The 23,225-nt window shown below is 42.8% G+C and overlaps 1 protein-coding gene across 6 annotated transcripts in view; it reads right to left on the bottom strand.

Annotated features, from left to right (window-relative positions):
* Positions 1-23,225, bottom strand: part of camsap2a (calmodulin regulated spectrin-associated protein family, member 2a) — a 42,165-nt gene that overhangs the window by 5,411 nt on the left and 13,529 nt on the right. For 2 of the 6 annotated variants that reach the window (XM_035647151.2, XM_035647150.2), the window contains exons 4-15: positions 20,548-20,709; positions 18,663-18,746; positions 13,397-13,429; positions 12,251-12,392; positions 11,045-11,184; positions 4,924-5,020; positions 4,690-4,786; positions 4,434-4,465; positions 4,238-4,307; positions 1,936-4,081; positions 663-799; positions 66-292 (exon numbers count right to left, since the gene is read on the bottom strand). In XM_035647151.2, the coding sequence (XP_035503044.1) occupies positions 66-292; positions 663-799; positions 1,936-4,081; positions 4,238-4,307; positions 4,434-4,465; positions 4,690-4,786; positions 4,924-5,020; positions 11,045-11,184; positions 12,251-12,392; positions 13,397-13,429; positions 18,663-18,746; positions 20,548-20,709 (3,367 nt within the window). Of the gene's footprint in view, positions 1-65; positions 293-662; positions 800-1,935; positions 4,082-4,237; positions 4,308-4,433; positions 4,466-4,689; positions 4,787-4,923; positions 5,021-11,044; positions 11,185-12,250; positions 12,393-13,396; positions 13,430-14,150; positions 14,508-18,662; positions 18,747-20,547; positions 20,710-23,225 lie in introns of those variants that run through there. The other 4 variants (XM_035647156.2, XM_035647152.2, XM_035647153.2 and 1 more) reach the window with 3 other exon arrangements.

The following is a 23,225-nucleotide window of genomic DNA, read 5'->3' on the forward strand; positions in this document are numbered from 1 at the left end:
GACAAGGATGAGACAGACAGGATGACGTTTGACCACTCCGAGTGGGGGGTTGTTCCCATGGTTACCTGTGGAAGCTCTGACGGGGGTTTTGGGGGAGTCCATGCTGTCACGATGGATGGACTTGGGCCGACTCCGCCTCTGCTTGGCCCCGCCGCCGGCTTGTCGAGGTTTGATGACGGTGTCCATGTCCTCCATCAGTTTGAGCTGCTTCCTCCGGAGATATTCCAGTTTGATGAACTCCTTCCGGGCCTTGTCCTCCTCCTTCCTGAGACGCTCCTCCTCTGCTTTCAACCTGAACACACAGACCAGAGGGATGGGAGATTTAATTAGTTAAAAAAAAAAAATTAGATATAAAGTAATTTATAATCTAGTATAAAATTAATTAAGGTTTAAGTACTTATACGAAAATCACTTTGATGTCAACTAATGTAAAAATGAATTCATTCAGTCATTTTTCTAGAAAAATTCCAATCATTTTCTTGTTCCAGCTTATCAAATGTGAGGATGTGCTGCTGATCGTTGAGATTATATTGAACGTCCCTGGATTTGCACATTTGTTGAGATAAAACAAGCTGTTTATAATAAGAGTACGTCAAGTTAGACTGTCTATAGATGTGTGCTGAAAACCTGTATGAGCTCATCCTCCGGATGTGTCAACGTACCGAGCTTCCTCTTTCTTCTGCTCCAAATCAGCCTCCAGCTGCATCTTCCTCTGCTGACTCTCCTTCTCCCTCCTCATCCTCTTCTCCAGCAGCGCCGCTCTCTTCTGAGCCATGTTCTCCTCGGCCTTCCCGTCCTCCTGAAGCGGCAAGGAAACAAAACCCGTCAACCTCACACTGCTTAAGGTTAATTATGTTCTCAGCAGAGCAAGAACTCAATATTATATGGTATTTTATCATTTTACCTGCAGTTTATGAGCACAATTGTGGTTGTGACATACTGTAAATCAAGAGCTGAGTGCTAGTACGGTATGATACTTCTATCTAATATAACAAATGAAATTTTCAAAAACACAAGCTGTTACAGTGAAAGGTCAGATGTTCTTTGTATAATTAAATGAGACTGTAAAAAGGCTGTAGAGGCCTTTCTCTATTCCTCTGTATATTTCAAGCCACTTCAATGATTACGCAATTTTCATATTATGCTGTTTTTATCCAAAATATTTGTTTTATTTAACTACAAGTTACTTTTTCATTGATATTTGTGGCCACATCTCACAGCACTTAAGACAATTTCCATGAACCTTGACGATAGCAAGAGAACAGGATACTATCAAATATCTATCTATCTATCTTTCTATCTATATGATACAAATATGTTTCATCTAGATTTTCATTTCATGTGAACATCCGTCACTATCCACCTCAGTTTCCAGCCTCACTTTCGTATTCAGCTTAACACTTCTTCAACCCCACATTTCCACAGCTGTGTGGCTGAATTATTCACAACAGCCCCAGTTCTCTGACCTACATCGGAGCCCAGACTGCAGTGAGCATCTAACAACCCATAAATATGGGAAGATAACGCTGTCCTCAGCCGGCGTGTTTCCGGAACCAATCATCATCTTCATGTCAGGAACAAGTGGGTTCCTTGATAAAAATCCACCATGGCCACCCAAGGTTCATATGTACAATTGCTTTCTTTCCCAGAGCTACACCACTATATTCTGAGGCCTCCAGTGATTCTACACGTCTGTAACATGGACACTGTACGCTATGGTTTTTATTATTTATGCTAGTGGGTTGTATGATTTCTTATTGTCTGTGTTGTTACTCTAAAAAATTGATTAAACTCTCTTGAGTGACTGTACTCAGGCATTGGTGCAAATCCCCTTTTCATCTGATGCTGCAGAGTATAGATAATGGGCGGAAATTAAATGAAGGAAAACAATTCATGTAATTCTGTGGCAAGAAATGCTCTGAAACAACAGCCTACCTTGAAGAAGAAACCCCGACATGTCTTCTGCTCCTCGTCCAGGACTTCGTCCACGTCGTCCTGCTGCATCTCCAAACCATCATCAGGAGTGGGGTCGCCCAGCGGCTTCACCACCGACAGAGGAACCTCGATCAGGCTGCTCCTTGCTTGGCCTGAGGCCTCTGGCCGGGGAGGGATCTCTGTAGGAGTCACTGTGAAGCTTTCCACCACAGGGTGGGCCAGGACTTCGGGAAACGACGACTCTATGGCAGGTTTGACATTTATGGCTGACTTCTGAACTGCGGGTTTCTGGTCATCTGTTCCCATGCTGGAGATCTTGCGTCGGCTGTGAGACTCTGTGTCGCGAGTTTTGGCATTCGAATCCACTTCTGTTTGCTCTCTTTTGTTCTGCGGTTTGGGGGAGCTGGGGGGTGAGCTGGCTACACATACACCGGCAATCTCGCACTCTTGGTAAAGGAGGGAATCAGTCTGCTTGTTTTTACCTCCATCCGGGGCCACTGTCTCTGGATTGGCGGTGGCTGGTTTCTCCCCCATGTAAACGAAGGAGCTTGCCAAAGGCTGGCAGGGAGAAAAGCGCCGTAGCCTTGGGATGCTGTCGACAGACTGTGGGGCGGTTAGGACCCGATTGTACGGGGCCAGCTTGAGCTCGTTGGGGCGAGCGGTGCGGGGATTGCGTGAGTGAAAGGAGGCGGATTTGCGCTTGATGCTGGTCGGAGAGCGGTGGGTGGAACGAGGAGAGTCGGCGGGAGAGGAGGGTCCTGAGGAGCGAGTGACGGCTCCGGCTCGACTGTGTTTTTGTGGCGAGGGGTTTGTATAAGCAGGAGCGATGACCCACGTCTGCTGTTGTTGTTGCTCCCTCATGGCCATGATGACTTCCTGCTGCTGAGCCAGTCGCTGCATCTCGGTCTGGAGGAAGGCCAACGAGTGGTTGAGCTTCTCAATAGAACGCGTGTACTCTGTGAGATCCACCTCTGTTGGCTGAGCGTGACCACCCTCGTCTCCTGCACCAGGTGACTTTGTCCAACAGGAGGCTGTGCTGCTTTGCTCTGCCCCATCAGGTGTGTCTGCCTTGCTCCTTCCGAATTTAAACACAGGACATGTGTTCGCTACCTTTCCTTCTCCCTCCGTTTTCCCTCCTTCCTCTCCGCTGGCAGCCCCATCCCCCTTTCTCTTGACCACATTGAGGAACGCTGAGTGACCCATCTTTTGCCGATGCCTTGTAAAAGCAGCCTCAACTTTCTTCTTCTGTGCTTCAATGGCTTTCCTTTTCTCCTCCAGCCTCATCCTCAGCTGTACCATCTCTGTAGCCATGACTTGAGCAGGGTCATTGGGCGGAAGCTGGACAGGCGTGGGCGACGCTTGGGCAGTAAGGGGTGGTGTGGCTTGTTGGTGGACGGGGCTGTGCTCAGGGGTGGGGGCCCAGGAGACGGATAGTGGGAGGCCAAACTCAGAGCCCTCAGGAGTGGTCTTGAGGGAGCTGCTGCTGCCCCTCCCTGAGTCGGGCGCTGATGGATTGATCTTCCTCAGCTTTTGTTCAGCAAAGCAGGTCAACTTCAATCCTGAGGGGGATTTGCTCTGGCTGCTTGGGCAAGGGCTTGGCGTATCCATGTCCAGCTCCATGTTCACAGAGCAGTCTTTCAAGGAGGAGTCCTCATCCAGCATGTCCTCTGTTCGGATAAGGATGCCAGTGTCCACCTCCGTGGTGTCTGTGGTGCTCAGAGGTCCTTTGGAGTCCACCTCTGACACCGGCTCTAAGCTACCAACACCAGCCACAAGGCCCTGACTGTGCAGGAAGAAGCCATTGTTGACGCCCTCCGCCGGGGGCCTGCTAGGACTGTGGATAATCTGAAGGGCCTCCTCTATGGAGGGAGCCATGCGGCTCTCATGTCCATGTCCATTGGGAAAAGCTCGCCTGATAGGCTCCATACCAGCCAGGCTGTCTGGGCAGCCCTCCTCCTCAATGCCAACACTCTGACCGTTCACTGGCTGGAAGGACAAGTTGCGCTTCATTCCACGGGGCAGGTGGTGCACCTTGAAACCGGAACCATCATCTGTGCTGACAGACCTGACCATGCCACGAGTGGAGGAAGCAGCAGAGTCCTCTTTGTCAAAGGGGATGTCGAAAGACACTCCATAAGGCCCAGACCTGAGCAGAAAAAGAAAAAAGAAAAAGTTAAATACTAGACAGCTGGTTTGGCAACATCACAATGCACTCTGCTGAATCCCTATAGGGTGTTTAATCCTTTTGGAGATTGGATATTTTAAATGAAAAGCACTTGAACCTGGCAGCAACGTTACCAACCTTTTCTCTTTGGGCCAGGTGCCGAGGTTGCCATCGACAAAAGACATTGAGGTTGACCTCCTCATCTCTCCTGGAGGAAAGAAGTAAGCAGAGTACGTTGGTAAAGCTACAAGTAATCATATTTTGATATTTATACATAGTAGCACAAATTGGTCGGAAAAAACAGAATGAATGAAAATAGTTTTTTTTAAATCACCTGAGTTTTTAGGTTGAGGTCGGAGGGGCAAACTAGAGGATGGCAGAAAGAAAATGACAGACATGTTATACATCATATCATACATGTTTGTTTTCCTTTTTGGCTTTAATCTGTCCAGATTAGGATTTTGCAAGCTGCTAACCCACCATCATAAACTAAATGGACAAAGAGTAAGTGCCTTGCTTATGTGCTCTTAGAAGTTCATACTGTATATCACACAGTTTCACATTACATACCATCATTTCGATTAACGTACCTGACTCTTTCTGGACTTGGGGTTTTGTCCATGAAGCTTCTCTTGGTTGCCTTGGAGATGGGAATGGCTGGCATATTCTTCAACAAGGATGAGGTCTCTGAGGTGTTACAATAGATGGACGGCATATAATAACTGTAGTTCGGTCCCCCACCCCCAGGATTATTTTGCTCTTGACACTGCTGTGGCTATTGCAGTTATCAGCGCTATCGTAAAATCAGAGATTTTAAGACTTGCCTGTGCCTTCTTTGTCCAGCAGTATTGGTTTCACAAAAGACGGTTTGACCCCCTCAAACCACCAAAACAGCTCTGCCATGAACACCAGGTAGTTATTCTGGAGGGCAACGAAACAAACAAACACGACAAACAATATAAACATGGGATTGCATTCAATCTCTCAGCTCAATGATGCTTTACAGAGAGAAATTGCTTTTGCCAGGGACAAAAGTCAGTTTGTGTCCTTTCATCACTTTATCCAGAATACTGCATGTCAAAAAAATTGCATTGTACTTATTCCTCCAGCAGGTGTCTCTGTGGACCCTGCTGGAGGGTTATCAGTAATGTTTGAATCGTCCAGTGAGCCTATAAATAATTCACCAATCTCGCTCCATTTCACAGAATTTTGGCCACTGCTGTTAAAAGTCATGTCATCTGTACTGCAAAAAACATCAGTCTGACAAAGCCATTTTACCCAGGATGTTTTCCTTCAACCACTGGCGTGTGAACTGTGAAAGGCTATCACACATGTTTTGTAAAACAGTAAGAGAAGTGTTGTATAAAAGAGTCATTACTGAGGAAACAACGCATGATTCAGACGGCATGTCCTTTTTGCCAATAATATCAATTCAGCCTCATATTTAAGTACTTAAAAAAAAATTAAACCCAATTCTGTGCTATCATGGGTGAAATAATCCCAACTGTATGTAGCTCTGCATGTTTTTGAACAAATACCAATATCTCGATATATTGCATTGGAAACAGAATTATTGTCATCTTCATTTAAACTTGATAATCAGGTCAAATTGATTGTGAACATGCCGACACTTACTGGTAGACGCACACACACATTTACATGTGTCTATGCAAAACGAGTGCAGAGAAGCAGGAACGACCTTGAAGGAACGCGCTCCCTCCCCGACCTCAGTGCGTGGTCTCCAGACAAAGACAATGCTGCACGGCTCAGCTCTACAGATTTCTGATTCACCTCATCAGCAACATTTTGCTCTACCAGGCGAGCACACACACAGACACACTTTGTACATGCACTCTTTCAGCCCTGAAAAAAAGCTCACTGTGGGGGGGGGGGGGGCAGAGGCAATTAACACCCGCAAAACTGATCTCCCTTGAGTGTTACTGCAGCATTTAAAAAAAAAAATCCTCCCCCTTTTGTCTTTAACTCACGTGCCAGTGTGCAGAGCTGTGAAAAGTCAGAAAAGCCGTGTCTGCCAACACAGCATCTCCTTTAGGTGTGAGAAGTAGTAAGGGGTCAAGCAGAAAAATATCTAATAATCATATTTACGTGCAAATTGAAAAGTTGCTTGTGTTTAAATTTCCCATTTGTGGGTTCGTTAAAAAGTGTTGGATTATTTCCTTCCTTACGTTTGGGCCGTTTCATGTCTCTGGGGTCAAACAGTTCTTTAGCACAGAATTTCTAACAAACACAAAGTCGAATACCAAAGGTGCTGGTTACCTTCAGGGTCTGCTCGGCATTTGAAGCGCTCCCTGGTTAAGAAGAACACGAGAAGGAAGAGCCAGAAAGAGAGAGCCAGCCGTCTCCTGTCTTCTGTTCAGCACAGATCGGTGGCAATAGTCCAACCTCGCTTCTTTCCTCCCATCTGTGCATCTGACTCCTACTGACACACCAGGTGTGTGTGTGTTATCGCTTAACACCACCAGTCAGCGGTCGCACACACACACAGATCCCCTGATGACCTAGCACTACGCCTGTCTCCCCACTGACCGGCATTTCTACCTCGTGGTCTGCGGCGTTACCAGATCTGGCTGTCTGGAGGTTTGAGTGTAAGACTCTCAGAATGAAAACAGGAACCTGATTGGTGATTACTAGAAGAGCTCAAGGAGGGGGGGGGGGGGGGGGGGGGGTAATCCACTCTGGGAGATGGGCACAGACAGCCACCACCCCCTCCTCCCGTCGTCTGCATGTACTACACATGCACGCACGATTGGTGTAAATGCACTGAATGACTAAAAGACTTCCATGCGCACACATGCAAACAGCAGGTCACACTCTTCAAATTAAATTATCCAACTCGAGCAAGACACGGGACCTATAGCCACACCCTGAGCATCCGCAGGGCATTCATGTCAACAATCACTGGGCCAGAGGGTTTATTAAAGGATCTAGGCTCTGCACACAGACTCCCTCCAATCTGGAAAAGCCCACTCTCTTGACTTGCTGCCAACTAAATCGGACTGCCCTCAGTCACTCGCTGAATAGAAAAAGTAAGAAGACGCTCACATTGCTTTTCAAAAAGCAGAAACACATTTTCTAAAAGAGGCCAAAAAGATAAAGCCAACGACCAAAGCTTCTTGCTAAGAAATCCACTTAAGAAGTTATGAGGGTAAATAACCCTTGTGCCCCTTATCGGTTGGTGATCTACTCACTGTATGTCACATTATACAGTATATCAGCGAACAGGTGGAGGAATCAGCTCGCTACTTCTGACAAATTACATCTAACAGGGGGAAAAACATATCCTTCATTGCTGACAAGCAATCACCATTAACACAGATGATTGACCGAGAGTCATGTTGAAGAGGCAACTTATGATTCACAGTGTGTTAATGAAACAAAAAGGTAAATGTTGGCAAAAACCCAAAGCCGTCGAATTTCATTTCTCCTCCTTGGATCCACAGATGGCAATTTCGATGTGCTGTGAATTAATTAGACAAAGAGCCAGTAGATGGGAGTGTGTTGACGTGATTTACAGGCCAGGCGTCCATTAGGAATGAATGGCTTTAAGTAATGTGTGTATTCTGCGGCTTTGGGGGTTGGGAACTGACGGCTAATCTATTGTCTCTTATTGAGGCAAACTGAGCATCATGTGGACAGAGGATTCCTACTCTCACTGCCAATTTTCTGCACATGCTGTATCTCATATCTACAGATGACTGATAATATGATCGTGTCAAAGTATAGAAGCCACATCAGCCACAGTCTAGTTGGCATGTTTAAACTGAGCTGAGGTGTCTCCTGGATTATTTGTTGACTTTCTTTCCTTCTTTATGCTATGATGCTCTCCAAGTTATTGTTGTTCAGTCAATAAATAAAATGCATGACATTTATCTCATCAATAATTGCTTGATTTCTAACTTTGCAATGCTGTTTTGATAATCAATGAATTGCTTCATTCATGTCAGGGAAAACAAAAAAATTGGTTAATTATTTTTCCAAATGTGTGAACCTTCTCTCTAAATGGAAAACATCAGATCTAATAATAGTCTCTAATCACATGTGACGGAGAACTTGCACAGGAACACTAACAGCTAAGTGTGATATTTGTCATGGTGTGTGTTTGTCTGTGTGAATATTTCAGGGATGGGAAAGTCTAGACACGTCGTTGACTTCCCAAAAGATGCTGTCCCTCTTTCTCTCCCTTCCTCCGTCTTCTCTCTAAACTCTGTTATCGCTCCTCCTCATCTCCTCTCTCCCATTTCCGATTTCTTCCACATCAGCACCTCCCTCCCTCCCTCCCTCCCTCCCTCCCTCCTTCCCATCAAATGTCTCAGCTCATTCTCAGTAATAAGGTCTTCATTAGTATGACGGGCCACGACGTAGAGCTGTTGAGAGTGACACTACCTGGAAAACTGGGTCAAGGTTATGGACTCTAACTGGTTCTGTGTGCAGGTCTGGCTGCGCTGCTGCTGCTGCTGCTGCTGCTGCTGCTGCTGCTGCTGCTGCTGCTGCTGCCTGGGCAATAACTCCGCTGTGCTGGGATTTTTTTTATCCTTTGTAAAATCGAGTGTCAGCAAAAAATACTGATACTGTCTGGTTCACATAACTCAATTATTATTATTTGTACCATTTGGTGTGTTTGGTTGATGTGTAGGAGACAAAATGATTCCTATAATGCTGTATTACTGTAATATTAGTACAAATATTAATAATGCTGATGCTGTCACTGAGAACCTGCACCGCTATATTTTACATGTCTAAGTTTCAGTTTCATGTTTTTTGTTACAGCATTTAACCAAAGCTTTTTCAACATTTTCTTTTACTTCTATTTTCAGATGAAAACATGAAATAGGATCCCCCCCAAGTCAATTATGTATTGAAAGTTTATACTATAACTGACATTTCTAATCTCTAATGCCCATGATCAAGACTATGTAATAACTTCGACGCAGGTGACTAACTTAGTTAACGTAGTTTGTCTGACCAAGGATACGACGAAATGACAGAGCATGTTTTTAAAAATTTTTTTTTTTAAAGTGACTTTAAAAAACTGATTGTTAGACGGTGACCTGTAGTTTATCTGCTGAGACCAACAGTACTGCATCAGAGGACATGCTGAGGTGACAGACAGACAGAGTCAAACTCAGCCAGACATATCAAAAAAATAGTTTTACAACATATGCAGCTCTCAGGAAAAACACATTTAGACACTTCAGGAACAGACAGCAGACAAACACAGGCACATTCTGAGTGTGGTAGCCATTATGCTTTTTATGTGCCATAATCGCGGGGGTGTTGTGGACTCCAGTAGCCATTATAGCTATTTTAGGAAAAGGTTAAATTCCCTGCAGCAATAAAAATACATGTTGTATTTGTGCTCACAGCAACTGACCATCAACATGGATGTATATAAATGAAAAAGGGCAAAATGACAGAGGGAGGAACAATCTTCCCACACACAGAGGCAAGCGTAGTCTCGAATTTAAAAACTATTTTCCAACTAATAATTTGGCATTAAACAGATTTTGAAAAGCAAGAAGAAGAAGAGAAGAAGAAGGAAAACTACACAGAAGATTAGAGCTGGAAAACTCTTTCTGCTTTGTGATGGACAGAAATCCAGCAGTGTGTCATCTCTGCCAGTTAAAAACAGTAAAGCTTTCGAACTTGCCACGTTTGGATATTTTTACTTGACCCGTGACTGATCTCAGCGGTGGCATGGATGTCAGAAGCGAGATGTGGGAATGAACACAACATGAGGATGATCAGGGACAGAAAAGGCGACATTTTGAAAAACAAAACAGAAATAAAAACCAAGATATAGTTTAAAATGAAATAAAAGAAAGAAAGCCAGGGCAAACACGTTTGAGGAGAAAACAGGAATCAAAGACTGAAAACAACCATGCAGTCTTGCTGGTAGAGCAGGCTGAGCGCAGCTCTCCATGCTTGCGGTTGGTGAGGACAGAATAGTTTGCAGTGATGGTTTTTCCACAGCCTGACTCACCACACTGGCCAACAGAGCTGCTCATTTCTCCTGTTTCTTTCAGCCTCTCTTACTGGACACAGCAACGCCATGTGGTTTTCTAATTTGTTAAGTCAAAATCCCATGAATGACTGAACACAAATGGGATTTGTGTCATCTTATGGTAACAACTAGTGACTTAACATTCAGACATTTGGATTTGGCTGTTATTTTGTAAATGTGCCAACTAAGACCTGGCCACAAGTTATTGGGATTTTAGTTTAAAAACCGTTTCACATGGTTTTTTTTCAAATGTTGGTGGTTTTTCCACTACCTACCATTGGCATTGCTCCTTTCTGTTGACACACATACGCACACTGGCTACATTTTAAAGGCCACAGTTTCAGTGTGGTAGTAGCTGAGCAGTGTAAATCCAGACAGACATTTCTGCGAGACTATAACGACTTTTACACACTAACTATAAAAGCAATTTCAGAGTGAAGAGTTGGTTTGCAGAGAGAATCTTTGGATGACAACCAGCCAGGATGAGTACCATAAAAAAGTATGTCGAGTCAGAGCTTTCTATACGCTGTGACATTTTGCACATTTGTATGTCTAGAAGGAACAGAAAACTCCTCAAGATTATCACTGACCTCAAATTACAAGACTGACTAGAGCCTTAAAATACATATTATTTGATTTTGCAACTTCAAAATCACTAAAATTCAGGTACCGATCTGTATAAATTTAAAGTTCTTGTCACCAGCTTAAAGGGGTTGATTACAGAATTGAGGGTACACAACCTGTAAAGTAACTTTTCCCTTACTGCTGTCAAAACACCAAAGCAACTTCCTTGTATGTGAGAACCTACTTGGCATAATCACAATACCGATTCAGATTCAGAAGGTGATTTCAATTTAGAAAGGGAATATTTGACTTTTAGAAATCAAACTCCAAAACCTTTGCGCAGTAGATTTGAGCGGTACCTTGATGGTGGAGGAGGCGTAGAGCATGTCCTCCAGGCTGAAGTGGCAGCAGTTGTTCAGGTTGTCCTTGCAGAAGTCCTGGATGAGCTGCAGGTTGTAGAGACGATCAGCCAGCGTCATGTTCGCCTTCAGACAGACATCTGGCAGGGCAGAGGGAGCCATCGAGTGTCAGGGTCAGTGTGACGTCCGAATCAATTTATATGATTAAAGGGCTTCTGGTTGTGAAGTGCTGGTGAGATCAGAGATTTGTTAATTACAGTGTGGGTTGTGAAGATATTTTAGAAAAGGAGCGGCAGAGGTGTTTTAAGTATAATGGTTTGCAAATGACCGACCAATCACGGCGGTGGACTGCGTGACATCAAGCGGTGGGCGGAGCCCTGTGTTAATGCATTCAAAAAGTTTCGACTGATTGATCCTTTGTCCTCCTGATGATTTCAGTTTAGCTGAATACATGTGTGTGCATGTGCTGTTTGTGTGTGTTTGACTCACAATCAACATACTTTATCAGCAGGCTGATGTGATCGTGCCGCATCATTTGTTGGAGACTGATCTTTGCTCTAATGAATGGACCATTCAAGGGAGTTGGACAAAAGTGTATCAACAAACACTGTCTGTAAATGCATTTCCTGGAAAATTAAATATAAAATCTTTTCAGACTTTTTTAACACAGAAAATTAGCGAAGAATAAAAAGAGAAAGACTCCTTTTACTTTTTTTAATTGTTTTCCTTTGCACTTTGTTGAAGGGCCTTTAGACAGGTCCTGTCCCACACCAACACACAACTCTCCCGTCAATCACTCTAAAGATGCTTTCAGACATTCACTGAAGTCCGGACATTTTCCTGACATTTTTCCACAGGGGCTATTTGTGTGAATGCAATTGTTGCTGTGGGCATTTTCCAGGAACTCCTCCTGCCCGCTCCTTAGTATAATTAATAAAAAGGCCAGAGTGAGCCAATGAGAGAATACAGCTGGAAAGTGTCCAGAAAATTCACAGTGAACGAGTCGGCGCTCTCGACCCAGGCGCCACCACTCGCGTGAATGTTCTGGAAATGTTCCTGCTGTTATGAAAGCGTCTGACCCGGACAATCTCTTGCTGTGTTCTTCACAGTTTTCCTGACATTTTCTGGGAGTTCATGACTGAAAACAGTCTAAAACCGAAAGCGTCCCACTGACCGACGCACCCACCTACCCTCCCGGCTCCTTACCTTCCAGTGGTAGCAGCTGAGGGCAGTAGAAGTGCAGCAGAGCACCCAGGGCCGAGCCGTCTGCGCTGTCTTTCAGCAGGTTGTCCACAGGGGGGATCCAGTGGCCTGGCTGGGTCGAGGCCTGCTCCTTCCTGTACCGAGCCTGCATAACATAAAAAAAAATATATTACCCTGCCTGCATCTACACCTATTGGTACCTATGGTTTCTTTTTTTCCAATCATTTCTGAAAAAGTAATACTGGTGACAGCTGTATCCTTAATGTCTCTCTAAAGCACTTTAATTAGATTTAATCATGTATGAGAGATAACAGAATGCCTCTGGATCCTGACAGCATGTGCACTAGTGTTTCCACTGTTAACAACATAGTGAGTCCGCGGAGAGGAAACAACACCCACCACAGAAGCAAGTAGAGCTGAAAAATTGATCGAAATAATTACCCTCTCGACATTTTGAGTAATTTTAATAAAACGAGTATTATATAGAAAAATATCTGCCATTTCAGTGTGTCAGTTTTGTATGCACCCTAACTGTGGCTGAAAAGAGATGATGCTACACAAGGCTCGACAGAGAGTGCTGGCACAACACAGACTCTGAAATCATTTTATGTAAAAATGCTCCCAGATGTCCCATCTACAAAATGAAATTCTAATGACATCAATCCCTCCCCCCCTTTTTTTGGCTAAGCTCTTGGGACCTCTTCAGTGACTCCCTGAGGGTTTTGTGTTCCACTCACAAGAACATTCTTATTAGCAAATATAAGGGAGTTCAAATAAACATATTCCTAATATATAAACTCTGGATTCAATAAACATAACAGCTAAACAGTGGAGAAACTCTTGAAAATAATAGAAGATTCTAATGTCATTCGCTATCTGCTGCTTTATCTTAATGGCAAGTAATTCTATTTAGAGACATTTTCAGATTACATTATAGTTATTTTTTGCTCAACATCAAATCACATGCACATAACACAAGGTTGAACTGGTAATCGAAAATAAACGGATAATAGAGAAAAGCTGCTTTTAAGCAACAGTGAGACACAGACAGACGCACACTTGCGATAAAACGATGGCACACGAGACAAAAAGAGGGAGGAGGCGGGGGAGACGGTCACTATGGATACACAGATGAAAGAGCAGACTTACAGGCACAAGCTTCATGTACCACTTGGTTGGAGACTGCAGCAGCACAGCGACAGAAAAAAAAGCAAACAACAACAACAACAACAAAGAAATACCTGTTAGTGAGATTAGTTAGTAATGCGATTAGTAATACAAGGAAAGACATGACAGGTGTGAGACCAAAGAGAGAAAACCTGTATTCTGCAGTTCGAAGAAAAGCTGCCTACACAACCTAAATAACCCTGAAATCCTGCTTAGTGTAATGTAGTGTTAAGTTTTCAGTATATACCACAGGCTTGCGGAGAAAGCAGAATTTGTGTTTAGTGAAGCCCAAATATTACCTATGCTAAGGTTTCAAAGTCACAATTCCACTCGGATAAAATGTGACTGTCAATCAAACACCATTTCCTTCCCTCCTGGATGTCTCCGCAATCTCATCAGTGTGAAAACTAAAATGAACAATCATTTCAAAACCCCAAATAAAACAAAGAGATTGGATCTGTATTTGAAGCCCAAATTGTATTCCATTTTCACAATTGTGAAAAGTTGTCAGTTCACAATTTTGTCTGGTAGGAGTTACAAAATATTGAAGGTCATTATAATTGTGCCGCAAATCCTGAGAATGAAAGACAGTTTCTTTGCATGCAGGTTTGTTTTTGTGTTAGATTCTTGCAACAGCCAGACGGGCCTAAATCAATGGTTCTCGACTGAAATAAGGGACACTATATGGTGTCATACAATAGACGATAAAGCACAGTATGAATTGGGCTGTGGATACCATGTGAATGACAGCTCCTGCCGTCCAATGGGTGCAGGTTGCAGGTGTAGGTGGACGTGCAGTGGACGAGCTCTCAGTCAGGCCCACCCCCCGCTCTAACAAATATGGTTACATCTGGTGTCTTAAAAACCTATACGGCGATGGTCAAAATGCTGATCTCCAGACTTCAAAACGGCAGTTCACAAACCAACGGGTGGTTTTAAGGTGGGTTGCAACTTGTATGGCACAAAATAAAATCCAGCAGGTAATGCAGAGCCAAAGACCTGCAAGTAGCTACAAGAACAAAAATAACAACCCCACAGCGTGAATATAAGCACACTGTCAGGTATCCACTGAGAACGTAAGCCGATCCCAGGCGAGGAGCGCTTATTCCCACACTACCTGGAAGTATCAAAGAAGAAAGTGTCACTCACAGAGCCTGGGGAGTCCTCAACTTCAAAGGCGAGCTGTGACTTGAGAGAAAACACAGCCGCTTTGTACCGAAACCCCCCAAAATAAAGGTTGCGAGAGGATGAAAAGATCAATAGCAGCGTTCTTGGATTCTCCCGATTTGATTAACGTCACCAAGGTAATAGAGGTCTGATGCCATCAGTGGATCATACGGGCTATAATCCAATCTACAGCATATTAGTTAATCAGTTTTATCTGTTTGCCAGTGAATGGGCCGCCTTTGAAACTAATTCCACAGCCTGAATGTGACTGTATTGATGTGTAGCAGGCTTGCCATCAGATAAAAAGAGCACTGATCCGATTATAGTTGACAGCAGAAATGATCGATGACAGAAAAACAGATCATGTTTTATATATCAACATTCCCCTCACTACATCATTTGGAAAATGGTAGTGAGGAAATACTGCGTATATATCCGAGTCGCATGTCATAATTACATCAGAAGGCAGATTCCCCCCCGCGAATGAGCAGTTCTCTGGGTGACAACAAAAGTTGATTGTAGTATACACATTTACTGGACCAATTGTGCAATACACAATTGCATTGTATTATTACTCACTGTATTTATTCCTTCCCTGTCTATACTATACATCATTATCATGTTTATTGAATCGTAGTTACATGGTGTACACTACATGTTACCGACATCACTGCCGGTTAGCTGGTAGAAAAACAACTAGACAGCTTTGTCTCATACACTACATTAGGCATCTACGCCAAATATGATTACATATTCCACTATATGAAAATTGAGGATTAATATTCAAACAAAAGCATTTGTGATAACAGCACATCAGATACCTACAAACAGATACCAGTGGTGCAGCCCTGCTTATTTTCTACTGTATTTTTAAATGTGCCTATTTCTGCCTATGAAAAATGTTCATGATTTCTGTTTATTGTCCAGAGAGAAAATGACAATGAGTGGCCAGGGTGTGAATTTTGGGTTATGATTAAGTGCAAATAAGAAAGAGGTTGACCTTAATATTTAAAGTCATTTTGTCCTGAACATACAACTACAAAACCCTGCTGCCCCAATCTTGAGAATAAGACAGGGGAGAGGAAAACTCTCTGCATGTGATGATCTAACTGTGTGGTAAGCAGGGTTAGATGGAGTTTAAAATCTGTTAAGACCACCGATCAAACCCCTGGGGCGAGGTACGGCCTTAATCCATCATCTCCTTACAACACACACACACAGAATATTGCACTTGTGTATTTACACACACATGCGCACCACACCCAACCCCACTTCAATCACCCCGTGACTCTGCCTCTTCCCATCAAAGTTCATCCTCTGAAGCCAGACATGTGCGGTGGAGCTACGGCTGAGCTTTTCGCAACTCAAAAGGATTAGTCCTTTCCTCTCTGTCCTGACGTTGCCTTACCCTGCGCTCCCACCCTCACCCCATAAAAAACACAGTTTCCCTGGTGAAAAGCTCCACAGTGATGTCCTGGGAGGACGCATGTCTCTCTATGTCTGACAGAAGAAGAAGCTGCTGCCTGTGTGACTCACACTGCAGTCGTACTGCAAAGACAGGAGGGGGAGGTATGGGGAGTTGGGGGGAGATGGGGGCAGAGGGAGGATAGATGGAGCTGCCTAGGCGTCAGCACACAAAAAAACCCAACTTTTTGCATATTAGTGCAGTTTGAGTTATATAGTTTGTTTCCTAGCCTGTTTTTGGTTTTTTTGACCCACACAATAAAAATGTCATCCGCCAAAAATTATGAAAATATGTCAAATTTAGGGACTTTCTAACACATGAGAAACACACAACCTGCATAATATTGTTTTTCTTCTAGAAAACATATTGTCAACAGAATAAATGCTACTGCTGCTGATAAATGTGAAAACAGAAAATCATCATGTTATCTAACATGTGTTGCGGGTGTTCATGACTTTTAGGGGTCAATAGTCTGTTTGTATATAAAAATGGACGACATGACAGTTCCCCCAAAATGAAGCCAAATCATCTTGATCGCCCCCTGCTGGCAGTATAGGTCACGAACCGCACCTCATACATGTTAGCAGATGGGACATGGACCAAACTGAAAAGTCAAAAAGTTTGAGTTCAATACTTTTTTCTCAAAGATGGTCTCTGTCATTTATATGTTCAAATGTTCATGTTTCTGATTTTAATCAGTTAAAAAAAATTGTAGTGAGGATGTGATTCAGCTTCACCAGTTAAAAGTGTGTGCATCCTCCTGTGTCCCTGAGCGATAGCTGAGGCATGCAGTGCTGCGTCTGCACACTGACTGGTCAGATCAGCATCAAATGCTGTGGAAGTCTGCACACCCCTGGGACAGAGATGGGAAACACACACACACACACACACACACACACACACGTGCATCAACTGCAGTGCTCGATTTCAACTCTCTGCATGCTAAAACACAAGGGACACGGTTGCAATATTTTCCCTTAGGTAAACTTTCTAGCTAAACACTGGTAGTGTGGTGTCACAGTGTGTTGCCTGACATAACCTGCGACAGAGAGGAAGCCAGGGAAAGAGGCGTGACCCAAAACAGTAGTGGGGGTACGGATGAGTCTGAGGAAAATAAGATGTAGTCATGTGCGTGGAGATCAAAGGGCAAGGCAAAATTACTTATTGTATAAAAGAGAAAATTAATATTAAAGAGGAACATATTGCTGCTGATGGATGTGAACAGAAAACCCTCATGTTATGTAACATGTGTTGAGGGTGTTCATGACTTTCAGGGGTCAGTGAGTCTTGTTAAAACCCTCTGCATCATTCAAAAATCACAGAAATGTCACTGGTCTTCATTTCCTGAGAGCAATATATCTGAACAGTTAGCTCATTATGGAACATGAAGACATACAGAATATACAGTTGAACAACAGCTCCCCCGCTTTATTTATTTATTTATTTTTGAGCTGCAAAGTTCATTCCTCCCAAACGGAGCAATATCCTGCAGATTTACATCAGCTACTTCACACAAAAAGCCTTCTAGTCACTGGAAATCTGATGACACAGAGATTTGTTAAAAAAAACAAAAAACAAAAAAAAACTGTCTAAATCTGCATCTGTAATTCTTTTGGTGTCAGAATGAAATATTATCATTTGCATATTGAATGCATGGAATACCATTATTGTTATTTTCTTTTATCAATGAAAATAAGCAGCGCTAGTTTTGCACAACACAGTGAGGAAAATTACATATTTGATCTTATGCCATTACTGAAACAGCCAAAACATGTACAGTCTAAATACATGTGTGCACACGCACTTACACAGACGTGATTATGAAATTCATGAATGGATACACATTAGCTTACTCTGCTGTGAGTGTTCTTTGAATTAAAACATTATTCAGTGGATCTGTGGATGATTTATTGTGAATGCGGTTTCAAACTACATAATACAAACACAGATTACTCCAGTGACTGAAATACATAACAATATGTACTGTATGTGCTTACATAATACACACGCACGCATGTATACGCGCGCAGGCCACCCAAGTCTGTCTTATGGCATTAGAAATTACTGCTTGTACTAGAGTCACTTATATAACAGATATGGACTGAGGGCTGGACCCTGGACATGGGCGATCCTGCACTAAATGACTGCCGGCCTAATTAGACTAGAAAGCACTGATCTGCTGGTTACGGAACAAATAAAGTGAGTGAAGCTTGCGCAGTCATCAGGGTAAATAAACTCGTTATGGTGTTAGAGATGAAGCCTGATCTTCTCCCTCCCTTTTCCCTTTCATAAATACATATTGAGCTTCCTCTCAATCTCAGACATGCTCTATGCGAGCGAGGTTTTCTCCCGATGGTAGCTGGGGGTTTAACAGCTTTGAGTTCCGTCGAGGAAACTGGTCCCGGAGATCAAAGTGACACAGAGGCCTGGGACAAATACTGTCAGTCAAAAGACGACTGCTGATGTAAATCCATTAAGGGTAGCCACGGATTTCACTTAGCTTGGTTTGAAACTGTCCATCTAAATCGTGATGTCTGCATGTCCATGTGCAAATAGTGGTGTATTAAAGCTGGGAGAGGAAAGAAGAGGAAAAGAAAGGAAAGGAAGAAAACCCACCCGAGGACTCTCAGCAGGGTCGGCACTCTGCGTCTCCTTCTTCCTCTGCTCCTGAGCAACGGTGTCTTTCAGATATTCGTTTACCTGCGAGAAGGACGACAAACAGGATTATACTTTCATAAACCAGCAACAGTGTGAAGTAAAATCCAATATAAGGAGAATACTATGACTATTATTTCCACTTAAACTCATATTGCTTTCATACAAAGATTGAATTAAAAATTATTTGTTTCGTACCTCCATAGTTAATTCTGTAAAAGTTAATATTGAAATTTTAGCATCCATAGTAAAAACAGAGGGAAAATAGCATTTCACTAATATTGAAGCATATTGATTTGGTTGTAAAGTATACAATTATAACTGAATTGGGACCATGACCATCCTATTATTTATAGAATAAAACAATAAAAGTCTCTTTTTAAAGGCATATATTGTGGGAGTCTTTGTTTTTTTTCCCCTTAATCAACTGGCATTTGGATTTAATCAGAGTACACTGGACTCAAACTGAAGCGAATTAAATTAAATCTCACTTTAGAACAACTTGTGGTATGTCAAGTTAAAGCAGAAACTGTGTTTTAAGCTGGTGAATTTTGGACCACTGGAATAGGAATAGGGACTCATGCAGAGAGCCATATGTCCGACCAGTAGGACTCAACGACCACACCCCATGTAGTAATTGTATGTGTAAGTGTAAGTGTGTCCTTACTGTATGTGTGTGTGTGTGTGTGTGTGTGTGTGTGTGTGTGTGTGTGTGTGTGTGTGCGCAGCTCAGAGCTGGCAATAGCCTCGACTTCCTTCCAGAAGAATGTAAACAGACTGGGCCTTGTGGCCCTGTATGGAGGAGTTAGAGCCATCTGCATATGCAGACCATGTAGACAGCCACTTATACCTTATAATTAAATAAAGCTGATTCACACAGTGCATGTAGGTGCAAAAATACTACATATAATATGTATTGTATGTATATATTTTATGGTTCAACTGCGTAATTGTACAGTATGGCTTCAAGGTAAGGTTTAGAGTAGTTAAGCAAGAGCATTTTCATGTACATGGGTGAATAGGCCTTAACATGTGGCTATTCCAAAATAAAGACACTCAATGGACACTTATTTCCTTTGTGTACTTGTGCATCATAATTCTCTAATTGGTTGAAATAGACCTAATTACAAGTTCCAGAAAATGTATACAAGGATACAAAAAAATGCTTAACAGCAGCCTCAAACAATATAATCAGTATTAGCCTTTAAAATCCCTTGTCAGTTGAATAATGTGAAGGGTCAGAAGTGAGGGCCAAGAGCCATGAGAAGCTGGGAATGTTCAAGGACGCCATCGTCCGAACAAAAAAGTACTAACATTTCACTTGACATTGTCATATTCTCCTGTATCATATTTACTCACTTTCTATAGAAAACACATGTCAACCTAGGTATCAGTCACAAAGTGGACCTTTCCACCTCCAGTATAATACCCAGGAGGATGTTTTTTTTTTCATTTGTTCTGAGTTCACCTGTATGGTAACCTCGGGGCTCAGAGACATGGTGTACATTCATGTGTAACAGATTTGATGGTATTTAGGTCAGGTTAGTTCAAGCTCTCCTGGGTACAGAATATGCACCAGCCTTCTTCTGCCTTGACAAGACACTGACACAAGATGGCTTAGTTCAAATGTATTATCCCCAAATGGCCAGCACCGTAGCTCACACTGGGTTCTGTTTTTAATATCTGTCCATTAAAATGTGCACACTTAGATACGATGGACACACCACCAGATATAATGTACTAGCTTCAGGAAACACAGGCTGGCGGTATTTAGCGTCGGCTGTTCTTAACTTCCTGTAACAATCCACATACACAGGCGTAGGCTTGGTTACTCACTGATACCCACCTTGTTGATCCAGGTGGTCACTGCATCCTCTGTATCATATGGCGTTTCCAACTCAGGCTTGCAGGACGAATACTGACAAACACAGGCCATCACCTTGTCCACATTCACAGTCTCCACTGTGTACGCCATCATCAGAGTGTCTATCATTGCCAGGTGGGCACTCTGGAAGAGAAAACAACACAGAGACAGGTTGAGAGGGTAGAAAATGAAGGTAACTTGGCAAATACGAGCAGATACTCAATTTCCTGGACATAGTTGCACATGTTTTCACTCCCCCTGCTACCTCACAGAAAATGCAATAATATGAATCTTCAGTCCTGTATCACCTGTTTTAAGTCAAACTGCAATGGTCAAATTATTTGGTGTATGAGAAGAAATTGATTGATAAGAAATCTGACCACTTTGCTGAGAGGATTTTAAGTTTGAATCATCGCTTTAATCACCGTGACAGATTGATCTTTCAGACTAGAGGGAGATCGGATGCCTTTACCGGATCAAAGTAACACAAGTGCATAAAGAACACAGTGTCCTGTATCCTTTTGGATGCAAACAAATCCAAGTCCAAATGTCACGTCGTCAAACGTGAATCTGAGCAGGCAAACCTTAATCTGAAGGTTTTTCTTACTAACAAAGCATCCAGTCTGCGACAGAGAGAGTGTACTGCAAAAAGTAAATTATTTTCATTTCAGACTTGTAATGAGCCTTGTAATTAGTCTTTAATGAGTTTCTGTTTTTATCAGTAAAAGTAAAAATTAGGCCAGTGGCCATTTCTTTCTTCTTACAAGTGAGTAAGATTCCCTGCAAAAGGCATAAAAGTGTAACGTGGGTGGCGGCCATGACATCGGAGAGGCAGTGATTCATTAAATGTCGGACCCGGACTCCAAATTCTTTACTGTACTGTACATCTGAAAGCCCGTCTTCAGTTGAATATTCCCTTGTGGATGTTGCCCTGGAAACAAGTGCATCCATCCCTGGTTACACGACCCACTTTCCTCACAGTGACTGCTGGCCCGAGAGAAGCCTGAATAAGACACCTTCCTGACAACAGAGACCAATGAATTGAACTGAACGCTGAAGTGATGATGCTCATCATTATTGCTGAAGAGACTGCACATTATATACAGTTAGTGTAGCGATGAGTGTTTGAGGACTAATGTTAGATCTGTTAGATCTAACATTAACAACATCCTTACATCTAGAAGTGTCACCATTATTATTGTCATTATAAGAACCAGTCTGACTGGGCTCAAACACAACGGTAACACAACTGTTCCTGGTCTCTCTCCCTCATTTCCCTCTCCTCTCCCCCCAACCGGTCGAGGCAGATGGCCGCCCCACAACTGAGTCAGGTTCTGCTAAGGGATCGTGAGTGTCACAGGTATGTGGCAAGTCAGACATGCCGGTGTGTTTTGCCTTTACTTTGTGCAACATATTACTTAATTATTACAGGATGCACAATAATGAGAAGATGTGAGAGCCTTTTCCGCAATAATGAGGGAGCTTCCTTTAAAATACGACTGCAACATTTATTTTTTTTGCCGTTACCACGCTCTGTTTTTCTATATTTATGATTAGATTTGCTCGGTGCCAGTTAGATTCCTGCTGAACACTCCTGTGGTCTTTATCCACCAGCGGCCTCCACACAATAGGGGCCAAGGCCTAGTCTTGTGCTGCACCCAAAGCTTTGAGATTCACTTCCCTGTACTGGACTCCATTAAAGAACTCAAAACTGCTTTTAAAACCTTTTTTTCTGCATATAGCACGTATATTTTTTGTATAGTTTGTTAGTGTAGTCTATGACTGATGAGCTTATTCTCTTTTCCCTTTTCTGCTTATTCTTAAGCCTAGTTTTGCCTCATTAGCTATACTAACTAGCTGTGGAACATTATTCCTCTAGGTCAAAACAGACCAATACAGAGGCATAATCAGAACCTCTCACAGTCAGGAAACATTGATCAATTACTTTAGTTTGAAAGTCAAGATAAATGTAAAATATCACATTGTCTTTACGGCACCATGGCGATATACTGGTGATCTGTGTTTTAGTTCTCAGCTCCTACATTTAGCTCCCTCCATTAGTCTCTATAATCTTGTGTATCCAGTGTGTACCACCCAGGAATTAGACTGCCAAATATTTATTCCTGAGCAGCAGCTTTTCCATGAGCCAATCCAATAAATCAGCCATAATGTTTAAAGGGGCTTTGAAGATCCACAAGGATGCACTGCACAAAAGCCAAATAAAAAGGTACACGCTTTTACAAAACGGAATTCTTTTTTTCCCCTCTGGGAAAGTGGACGAGACTAAGCCGCAGATTGTCTCTTGGAGTACTCATGTACTCACGGTGCGCAGTCATGTGTATAAGTCCTTTATCTTATGGCTTCTTTGCGACACATCAAACAACAACACACTTGATACCATGTTGTACAACAAGGTTGTGATTGTGAGCTTTGTGCAATGTCAGCTGAAAAAAACAACAACACAGTATAGTATTGGAATATATGGACAGATTGGCAGCCAGTTTAGTAACTGTAAGTGCAACTTGAGCTCTGAAATGACATACCATTAGCTAAATGCTTAATTTCCACTATCTCTGATCAGGCAACCCAGCAACAAACCAGACCCATTTAATAATACGCTGTCAAGATGTTTCCTATTGGCCTTCATTAAGCCTGTCCAC

Source organism: Scophthalmus maximus, chromosome 13 (assembly GCF_022379125.1).
Source record: "Scophthalmus maximus strain ysfricsl-2021 chromosome 13, ASM2237912v1, whole genome shotgun sequence".
Taxonomy (NCBI): Eukaryota; Metazoa; Chordata; class Actinopteri; order Pleuronectiformes; family Scophthalmidae; genus Scophthalmus; species Scophthalmus maximus.